This window comes from Carex rostrata, chromosome 24 (genome assembly GCF_964058835.1).
Source record: "Carex rostrata chromosome 24, lpCarRost1.2, whole genome shotgun sequence".
In the NCBI taxonomy this organism is placed as follows: Eukaryota; Viridiplantae; Streptophyta; class Magnoliopsida; order Poales; family Cyperaceae; genus Carex; species Carex rostrata.
Genome location: NC_135941.1, coordinates 8,666,599 through 8,677,666, shown reverse-complemented (window position 1 = coordinate 8,677,666; position 11,068 = coordinate 8,666,599). Strand labels below are relative to the sequence as shown.

The following is an 11,068-nucleotide window of genomic DNA, read 5'->3' as shown; positions in this document are numbered from 1 at the left end:
AGTCTAAGCGCATAAGCAGAGACGGACAATCGTTCTTTCGGTGTGTTAGGATTATAAATCCTATATTTGTATGGCATTGTATCAGGGAGGTGATTGTAAAAAATAGCCGGATCAGCCCCTAGATCATACTCTAAGTATGGGTTCCAATCAGTATCGCTAGTGCCAGTAATCGGGTCACCTGCAAATTAAAATAATTATACATTCAACAATTCAATTTTTATAAATAGTTAATTAAATTAACTGATAAACAACTTCAACTAGTTAATTACCCTTAATCGATAAGCCCCATAGACATGCAACGTCTTCCAACGTCACTGTCACCTCGCCGACAGGTAGGTGAAATGTATTGGTCTCCGGCCTCCACCTCTCAACCAGAGCACTAATCAAATTCGGATCAATCTTACAATCATTAAGGCGAGCAATTTGATACAACCCTAACCTCTTCATATCATCTTCCATCCGCCTGTTGTAAGCAATACTAGTCTGATGTACATTTACCTGCAATGAAGAGGTAGGCTGCCAAAAAGAATTAAAACATTATAAACCCTTCAAATACTTCATATAATAATTATTTGAAACAAAAAATTAATAAATATAATCAAAATTACCATATCACGAACTTGCCATGCCCTATGGTTCTGTGGTGCTAATTTCAACAACTCTGGATAATCCGGATTATCCATTGACTCTGTGAGAAAATTTGATAATCAAATATTTTTGCAACTGATGAGAGTCATCATACATAATTATATAAACAAACATTTTTTCAAGCATATGGCTACAATAATCAAAACTTAACTATATGTAAACAACATATCATCTAATTTTGATTTTAATAATAAACTTCATGAACACTTAATTACACTTATTTATACTACATAGTACTAATTTTACACATTTCTAATTTTATATAATTTTAAACATCATGAGAGTCATCACACATTTATCTAATTTTATACAAATTATAATACATATTACTAAAAAGTTACATTATACTACATGAACACTTAATTACACAAATTTATTCTACATAAATACTAAATTACACTAAATTAACATCAAATGAACTATAAATTAACACTACATTAGCACTACATTACACTAAATTAAAATCAAATAAACTCTAAATTAATACTACATTAGCACTAAATTACACTACATTAGCACTAAATTACTAAATATACTCCAAATTAACACTAAATTACACCAAATACTAATTTCACACTACAATTCACAAAAACAATCTAAAAATACTAAACAAACTAAATTAAATTAGTAATTTATTTTAATTCGGCTAAAATAAAAAAATTAAAAAAAGAGGAATTTTTACCTTATCAAAATCGTAGATCTGAAGAGTTTCTAATTCTCTTCGACAATCTGAAAATTTTGAAACAATTGGATGGAGAAATGGTTGAGTATATTGAAAGAATAAAAAAAAAGAAAAAAAAATAAAAGAACTCACTTGGAGAAAAATGGCTCGGACGGGTGGAGAAGAAGGAGAAATGGGGGAGTCTACGCGCAGGTTTTTGAGAAGAAAGCTCCACCGATCCGTAGGATCGGTGTAGGGCTTGCTGGGATCTTCTGTGGCTGTCACCAGCGCTGAGGAAAAGTGAGCTACACCGGTCCCTAGGATCGGTGTAGAAGGGTTTTTTTTTGCTCCACCGGTCCTGTGGATCGGTGGAGGCTAGTTTCCGAAAATCACACTACGCAGGGCTCATTCTGTTGAATTATTTTAACGTAATTCTATTTAAAAAAAAAAATCCTCTAGTCGCGTCTATATATGGCAAGATAATAGGGCTTTTTCAATCCAAATACGACACTCCAATTGAAGGAGTTTAGAGCACCCTAGTAGCATCTCCAAATGGCAAGATAATAGGGCATTTACAACCCTAATACAACACTCCAATTGAAGGTGTTTCGAACACTCTAGTAGTGTCTCTCTAGAGGATGATAACAAGGCTTTTACAACCCAAATATAACACTCCAATTGAAGGTGTTTGGAGCACTCTAGTTGCGTAGATGGCAATACAATAGGGCATTAGCAAACCCAATACAACACCCCAATTGAAGGTGTTTAGAGCACTCAAGTAGTGTCTCTCTATAGGATGATAACATGGCACTTAGAACCCTGATATAACAATCTAATTGATGGTGTTTGGAGCACTCTAGTCTTGTCTATATATGGCAAGATAATAGGGTTTTTACAATCCAAATACGACACTCCTATTCAAGGTGTTTGGAGCACTCTAGTAGCATCTCCAAATGGCAAGATAATAGGGCATTTACAACCCTAATACAACACTCCAATTGAAGGTGTTTCGAACACTCTAGTAGTGTCTCTCTATAGAATGATAACAAGGCACTTACAACCCAAATATAACACTCCAATTGATGGTTTCTGGAGCACTCTAGTTGTGTCTCCAGATTGCAAGATAATAGGGCAATAATAACCCCAATACAACACTCCAATTTAAGGTGTTTAGAGCACCCTAGTAGTGTCTCTCTATAGGATGATAACATGGCACTTAGAACCCTGATATAACACTCCAATTGAAGGTGTTTGGAGCACTCTCGTCGTGTCTATATATGGCAAGATAATAGGGCGTTTACAATCCAAATCCGACACTCCTATTCAAGGTGTTTGGAGCACTCTAGTAGCATCTCCAAATGACAAGATAATAGGGCATTTACAACCCTAAGACAACACTCCAATTGAAGGTGTTTCGAACACACTTGGAGTGTCGTATTTGGATTGAAAAAGCCCTATTATCTTGCCATATATAGACGCGACTAGAGTGCTCCAATCACCTTCAATTGGAGTGTTATGTCTGGGTTCTAAGTGCCATGTTATCATCCTATAGAGAGACACTACTAGAGTGCTCTAAACACCTTCAATTGGAGTGTTGTATTGGGGTTGCTATTGCCCTAATATCTGGCAATCTGGAGACACAACTAGAGTGCTCCAGAAACCTTCAATTCGAGTGTTATATTTGGGTTGTAAGTGCCTTGTTATCATCATATAGAGAGACACTACTAGAGTGTTCCAAACACCTTCAATTGGAGTGTTGTGTTGGAGTTGTAAATGTCCTATTATCTTAACATTTGGAGATGCTACTAGAGTACTCCAAACACCTTGAATTGGAGTGTCGTATTTGGATTGTAAAAGCCCTATTATCTTGCCATATATAGACACGACTAGAGTGCTCCAAACACCTTCAATTGGAGTGTTATATTAGGGTTCTAAGTGCGATGTTATCATCCTATAGAGAGACACTATTAGAGTGCTATAAACACCTTCAATTGGAGTGTTGTATTGGGGTTCCTAATGCCCTATTGTCTTGCCATCTGGGGACGCAACTAGAGTGCTCGAAACACCTTCAATTGGAGTGTTATATTTGGGTTGTAAGAGCCTTGTTATCATCCTATAGAGAGACACTACTAGTGTGTTCGAAACACCTTCAATTGGAGTGTTGTATTAGGGTTGTAAATGCCCTATTATCTTGCTAATTGGAGATGCTACTAGAGTGCTCCAAACACCTTGAATTGGAGTGTCGTATTTGGATTGTAAACGCCCTATTATCTTGCCATATATAGATACGACTAGAGTGCTCCAAACACCTTCATTTGGAATGTTATATCTAGGTTCTAAGTGCCATGTTATCATCCTATAGAGAGACACTACTAGAGTGCTCTAAACACCTTCAATTGGAGTGTTGTATTGGGGTTGCTATTGCCCTAATATCTGGCAATCTGGAGACACAACTAGAGTGCTCCAGAAACCTTCAATTCGAGTGTTATATTTGGGTTGTAAGTGCCTTGTTATCATCCTATAGAGAGACACTACTAGGGTGTTCCAAACATCTTTAATTGGAGTGTTATGTTGGGGTTGTAAAAGCCCTATTATCTTGCCATTTGGAGATGCTACTAGAGTGCTCCATACACCTAAAATTGGAGTGTCGTATTTCGATTGTAAAAGCCCTATTATCTTGCCATATATAGAGACGACTAGAGTGCTCTAAACACCTTCAATTGGAGTGTTATATCAGGGTTCTAAATGCCATGTTATCATCCAATAGAGAGACACTACTAGAGTGCTCTAAACACCTTCAATTGGAGTGTTTTATTACGGTTGCTACTGCCCTATGGTCTTGCCATATGGGGACGCAACTAGAGTGCTCGAAACACCTTCAATTGGAGTGTTATATTTGGGTTGTAAGAGCCTTGTTATCATCCTATAGAGGGACCCTACTAGAGTGTTCCAAACACCTTCAATTGGAGTGTTGTGTTGGGGTTGTAAAAGCCCTATTATCTTGCCATTTGGAGATGCTACTAGAGTGCTCCAAACACCTTGAATTGGAGTGTCGTATTTCGATTGTAAAAGCCCTATTATCTTGCCATATATAGACACGACTAGAGTGCTCCAAACACCTTCAATTGGAGTGTTATATCAAGGTTCTAAGTGCCATGTTATATTCCTATATAGAGACACTACTAGAGTGTTCCACACCTTCAATTCGAGTGTTGTATTAGGGTTTTAAAAGCCCTATGATCTTGCCATCTAGAGATACTACTAGAGTGCTCTAAACACCTTCAATTGGAGTGTTTTATAGGGGTTGCTATTGCCCCATTATCTTGCAATCTGGAGACACAACTAGAGTGCTCCAGAAAACTTCAATTGGAGTGTTATATTTGGGTTGTAAGAGCCTTGTTATCGTCCTATAGAGAGACACAACTAGATTGTTCGAAACACCTTCAATTGGAGTGTTGTATTAGGGATGTAAATGCCCTATTATCTTGCCATTTGCAGATGCTACTAGAGTGCTCCAAACACTTTCAATTGGAGTGTCGTATTTGGATTGTAAACGCCCTATTATCTTGCCATATATAGACACGACGAGAGTGCTCCAAACACCTTCAATTGGAGTGTTATATCAGGGTTCTAAGTGCCATGTTATCATCCTATCGAGAGACAATACTTGAGTGCTCTAAACACCTTCAATTGGAGTGTTGTATTGGGGTTGCTAATGCAATATTGTCTTGCCATCTGGGGACGCAACTAGAGTGCTCCAAACACCTTCAATTGGAGTGTTATAGATGGGTTGTAAGAGCCTTGTTATCATCCTCTAGAGAGACACTACTAGAGTGTTCGAAACACCTTCAATTGGAGTGTTGTATTAGGGTTGTAAATGCCCTATTATCTTGCCATTTGGAGATGCTACTAGAGTGCTCCAAACACCTTGAATAGGAGTGTCGTATTTGGATTGTAAAAGCCCTATTATCTTGCCATATATAGACAAGACTAGAGTGCTCCAAACACCATCAATTAGATTGTTATATCAGGGTTCTAAGTGCCATGTTATCATCCTATAGAGAGACACTACTTGAGTGCTCTAAACACCTTCAATTGGGGTGTTGTATTGGGTTTGCTAATGCCCTATTGTATTGCCATCTACGCAACTAGAGTGCTCCAAACACCTTCAATTGGAGTGTTATATTTGGGTTGTAAAAGCCTTGTTATCATCCTCTAGAGAGACACTACTAGAGTGTTCGAAACACCTTCAATTGGAGTGTTGTATTAGGGTTGTAAATGCCCTATTATCTTGCCATTTGGAGATGCTACTAGGGTGCTCTAAACTCCTTCAATTGGAGTGTCGTATTTGGATTGAAAAAGCCCTATTATCTTGCCATATATAGACGCGACTAGAGGATTTTTTTTTTTAAATAGAATTACGTTAAAATAATTCAACAGAATGAGCCCTGCGTAGTGTGATTTTCGGAAACTAGCCTCCACCGATCCACAGGACCGGTGGAGCAAAAAAAAACCCTTCTACACCGATCCTAGGGACCGGTGTAGCTCACTTTTCCTCAGCGCTGGTGACAGCCACAGAAGATCCCAGCAAGCCCTACACCGATCCTACGGATCGGTGGAGCTTTCTTCTCAAAAACCTGCGCGTAGACTCCCCCATTTCTCCTTCTTCTCCACCCGTCCGAGCCATTTTTCTCCAAGTGAGTTCTTTTATTTTTTTTTCTTTTTTTTTATTCTTTCAATATACTCAACCATTTCTCCATCCAATTGTTTCAAAATTTTCAGATTGTCGAAGAGAATTAGAAACTCTTCAGATCTACGATTTTGATAAGGTAAAAATTCCTCTTTTTTTAATTTTTTTATTTTAGCCGAATTAAAATAAATTACTAATTTAATTTAGTTTGTTTAGTATTTTTAGATTGTTTTTGTGAATTGTAGTGTGAAATTAGTATTTGGTGTAATTTAGTGTTAATTTGGAGTATATTTAGTAATTTAGTGCTAATGTAGTGTAATTTAGTGCTAATGTAGTATTAATTTAGAGTTTATTTGATTTTAATTTAGTGTAATGTAGTGCTAATGTAGTGTTAATTTATAGTTCATTTGATGTTAATTTAGTGTAATTTAGTATTTATGTAGAATAAATTTGTGTAATTAAGTGTTCATGTAGTATAATGTAACTTTTTAGTAATATGTATTATAATTTGTATAAAATTAGATAAATGTGTGATGACTCTCATGATGTTTAAAATTATATAAAATTAGAAATGTGTAAAATTAGTACTATGTAGTATAAATAAGTGTAATTAAGTGTTCATGAAGTTTATTATTAAAATCAAAATTAGATGATATGTTGTTTACATATAGTTAAGTTTTGATTATTGTAGCCATATGCTTGAAAAAATGTTTGTTTATATAATTATGTATGATGACTCTCATCAGTTGCAAAAATATTTGATTATCAAATTTTCTCACAGAGTCAATGGATAATCCGGATTATCCAGAGTTGTTGAAATTAGCACCACAGAACCATAGGGCATGGCAAGTTCGTGATATGGTAATTTTGATTATATTTATTAATTTTTTGTTTCAAATAATTATTATATGAAGTATTTGAAGGGTTTATAATGTTTTAATTCTTTTTGGCAGCCTACCTCTTCATTGCAGGTAAATGTACATCAGACTAGTATTGCTTACAACAGGCGGATGGAAGATGATATGAAGAGGTTAGGGTTGTATCAAATTGCTCGCCTTAATGATTGTAAGATTGATCCGCATTTGATTAGTGCTCTGGTTGAGAGGTGGAGGCCGGAGACCAATACATTTCACCTACCTGTCGGCGAGGTGACAGTGACGTTGGAAGACGTTGCATGTCTATGGGGCTTATCGATTAAGGGTAATTAACTAGTTGAAGTTGTTTATCAGTTAATTTAATTAACTATTTATAAAAATTGAATTGTTGAATGTATAATTATTTTAATTTGCAGGTGACCCGATTACTGGCACTAGCGATACTGATTGGAACCCATACTTAGAGTATGATCTAGGGGCTGATCCGGCTATTTTTTACAATCACCTCCCTGATACAATGCCATACAAATATAGGATTTATAATCCTAACACACCGAAAGAACGATTGTCCGTCTCTGCTTATGCGCTTAGACTGAAATGGGTGCGGAGACAATTTAATTATGTATTAGAAGATTGGCATGATGAAGAGACAGTTGCACGGTACACCCGAGGTTTTTGTATGGATTTGTTCGGGTCGGTTATGTTTCCGGATTCAAGTGCAGATGGAGTCCCTGCAATGTACCTGCAATTCGTCAATGATCTAGAGACTCCACGAGAATACAACTGGGGAGGTGCAGTACTTGCACATCTCTATCGAGAGTTGTCACGTGCTTGCCTCGCAGGGGTGGACACGATAGCGGGTCCGATGTTATTGTTACAAATTTGGTCATGGACTCGATTTACTGTTGGTCGGCCTATACCCCGATCAGAGCCACCTCCATTCGGTGGTGCCGATGAGGACACGAGGAATGCTTTCGGTGTGAAGTGGACTACTTTTCATTTGTGGCCCGAAAACCCTCACTTAGGTAAAAATATTTATAATTTGAGATAACTTCGATAGATTTATATTTGTTTTTTTAACCCATACTTATATATTTTCTTTGACAGGTGGTACAGCCATGTATAGAGATAGCTTCGATAGACTAGCTGATGAGACAGTTAACTGGCGACCCTATGTTGATTACTATGATCAGTTACCACGACATGTCCGACGACAAAGGAGGTATTGGATGAGCTGCACTTATGTAATCCATTTTTGGATGGTAGAGTTTCAGCATGCGAATAGGGTCATGCGCCAGTTTGGTAAGTATCAGGAGGTCCCGCCTCCTCCTCCTCTACCATGGGATGAGATCAGTTATTTACGAGAGACATGGTATCATGATGGCAATTCAACAAGGGATGGTTGTTGGGCGATTACTCTTAGTGAGTTCATCTAGAAGCCTCCATTATTAATTAGAGAGAGGAGAACATATGACATGGGGAGGCATCACATGTACATGCATTGGTTCAACGCTCGTGGTATGAGATATTTGTATCTCTCAGATAATAATCCGGAAGCTCTACGACGTCAGGCCCCCCCGCGGACAGGAGATGTTGCTACACTAGCATACGTTCCTCATGGTCATATGCATTCTCGTGTGGTACGTACATTATTTTTTTTAAATGATGTCAAACTATATTTCTCAATATTAATGTGTAATATGTCACAGTTCGAAATATGTTATGCAGATTTCTCGAGAGATACGATTCACGCTGCAAGCAATAAACATGGTGAAGACCCCGGGACAAGTGGCATATGGTAAGATGATGCTCGAGCATGCGCGTGACATTATGGAGGATATTGATCAGATCCATATCTTCCGAGGCATACTCGATAGTGCTGGGATCCCTACGGACTTGGAGATGATCAATTTGAGTGATGATATACCTGATCAGTATTATCGTCACCCTGCAGCTCCAGAGCCTCCCCCGGAGTGGGACAACTTCATGAGCGACACACAGCATGGACAGATTTCTCAGTTCATGATCGATGAACTAGCGGGAGGCTTTAGTATGATGGGACCATCCACTTCAGGTTACGCTCCATCCACTTCTGGTTATGCTCCATCCTCTGCAGATCCGGGAAATCTTACAGCAGATTATGCTCCATCCTACTGGGATCCACCTGTTGGAGACCGTACAAGGCAGCCTACTGACCCGTACACTCCCGGGACTGGTGCCCTTGGACCACCGCGTGTGCGCCGACGAAGGAATTAACATGTTTCGACTGAGTAAGTGTCTCTATTAAACATGATACATTTTATTGTTTTGATTGGATCCATCATTTATTGCATAATGCATGATACATTTTAAATTTTTTTTGTAGAGGTACCTGAAGAGCAATTAGATTGGATCCATTAATGTAAGGTTAATATTAGATTGGCTTTAAATTTATGTTTAATGGACTATTGTAACTTTAATTAGACTGACTTTAATTATCCTTTAAATTATGCTTATTTGAATGTTTGTAGCATGACTAAATGTGTTGTTCAAATTATGCTTGTTTGTAGCTGCTGCCTCAATACATCTCTAATGATACAATACAATGTGATACAACTTAATAAGATACATTAATAATGATACAATAAAATGTCTAAATAAGATACATCCCTAATGATACAATACAATGTCAACACAACCAATTCTTGGAATACAATAAAAATGTCTAAATAAGAAACATTAATGAGTACAACTGTTACAAATGATGTCAACACAACCAATTCTTAGAAATTCTTAGAAATTCCTAGCAGATTATGCATTACGCCTCTTCGCAGGGGCCTCCATTTTGTCCATAGCCATTTTAATTCGCTTGTGTTTTCTCAACAAATTTCTTGAATACCTTTTTGATCCACTTTTGAGGGTATCTTTTCCAAATATTTTCACAAATATGTTGTGAACACAGTCGGTGTACAGCTTCACCTTGTTCCTCACACCATCCCAGATTAGGAGCCTCAAACACCCCTCGTATACCAAGATGCTGGTCCGAGATGACACATATTTTTCCTGGTCCGACAACATTGATACGCAACCAATTCATAAACCAACCCCAATTTTCTATAGACTCTTTTTCACAAATTGCAAATGCAAGTGGCAAGAGTTGTTGCTCTGCATCGTAAGCACAAGCCATAAAAAGTTTACCCTTATACCTTCCGGATAAGAACCCAGCATCAACACTGATAACGGGTCGAAGATGAGGCCATGCCTCAATGCATGGCCCAAATGCCCATGCAACCCGGTTGAAAATATTGATATTAAACTTGGTTGATGGTTCACTTTCTAGTAGGTACTGTGTACCTGGATTAGACGCTTTGATGGCAGCCAAAAACGATGGCAGCACCTCGTAAGACTTCTCCCAACTCCCAAACAAGTCCGCAATTGCAAGTTCTCTACCTCTCCACAACTTGTTATACGAGGGCACTACTGTCCCAAATTTAACTTTAACCAGATGCTTGACCATTTTAATGCTTAACTCCAGATCATCTTTCAAAGCCGGTTTAATAATATCAGCAATTACTCTAGAAGTCATTTGATGACTATCCAACCTTTCAGCACTGCCAAAACATGTGTGGATAAACGGGTTGGTGGAAATTGTCCATGCACCTGTTGGTACTACAATTGCATACAGCTTCCATTTGCATTTAGAAGATTTACATTTAACTCTATACTTTGTTTTGTTGTTGTTTAGCACATCTAACTCTGTGTTTCTTGGTAGGTGAAAATCAGCAAGTTCTGATATTAGTTTGGCTTTGGATTCAAACATTTGACCTTCAGCAAATTTTTCATCTAACCTGGGGGGGTTTGCAAAAAATGCACGATCCGCGTATGGCATTGGCAATTCATCGTGGAATGAGAAACATGGATGCTTAGGTCCTCGATTGAGGAATGGGATTGAGTTGTGCCAATCCTTCAATATTTCTCGGTCGTTCATTTCAGCCTCCGCTTCATCCATATCTGCATTCCATTCTTCATTCGAATCATCATCATCAAAAGAACTTCTATCAGATTCTGTGTCTTCATCTGATTGCTCACAAAGGTCGTCACCGGCCTTAACCGGAGGTGTGTAGGTGGGTACAGGTACACTGCTCGAGTTAGGATCAAAGCCGGTCTGAACCGACGGTGTGTTACTACCTCCAGGCAAACTATCTGGACACGGAT

At 38.0% G+C, this 11,068-nt stretch overlaps 1 protein-coding gene across 1 annotated transcript; it reads left to right on the top strand.

The window, feature by feature from the left end:
* Positions 1 to 6,004: 6,004 nt before the first annotated feature.
* LOC144575677 (serine/threonine-protein phosphatase 7 long form homolog) lies at positions 6,005 to 9,267 on the top strand. Its single transcript, XM_078325896.1, has 8 exons — positions 6,005 to 6,138; positions 6,781 to 6,860; positions 6,953 to 7,199; positions 7,291 to 7,899; positions 7,982 to 8,514; positions 8,603 to 8,948; positions 8,991 to 9,144; positions 9,240 to 9,267. The coding sequence occupies exons 2-5, from the start codon at positions 6,786 to 6,788 to the stop codon at positions 8,308 to 8,310; spliced, it is 1,260 nt and encodes a 419-aa protein (XP_078182022.1). The 5' UTR covers positions 6,005 to 6,138; positions 6,781 to 6,785; the 3' UTR covers positions 8,311 to 8,514; positions 8,603 to 8,948; positions 8,991 to 9,144; positions 9,240 to 9,267.
* Positions 9,268 to 11,068: the final 1,801 nt, after the last annotated feature.

Bases quoted from the DNA above. Each gene is read 5' to 3' on its own strand.
- LOC144575677 (XM_078325896.1), top strand. From the start codon at position 6,786: ATGGATAATCCGGATTATCCAGAGTTGTTGAAATTAGCACCACAGAAC. The intron at 6,861-6,952 runs GTAATTTTGATT...TCTTTTTGGCAG, and splicing joins CATGGCAAGTTCGTGATATG to CCTACCTCTTCATTGCAGGT. The intron at 7,200-7,290 runs GTAATTAACTAG...TTTAATTTGCAG, and splicing joins ATGGGGCTTATCGATTAAGG to GTGACCCGATTACTGGCACT.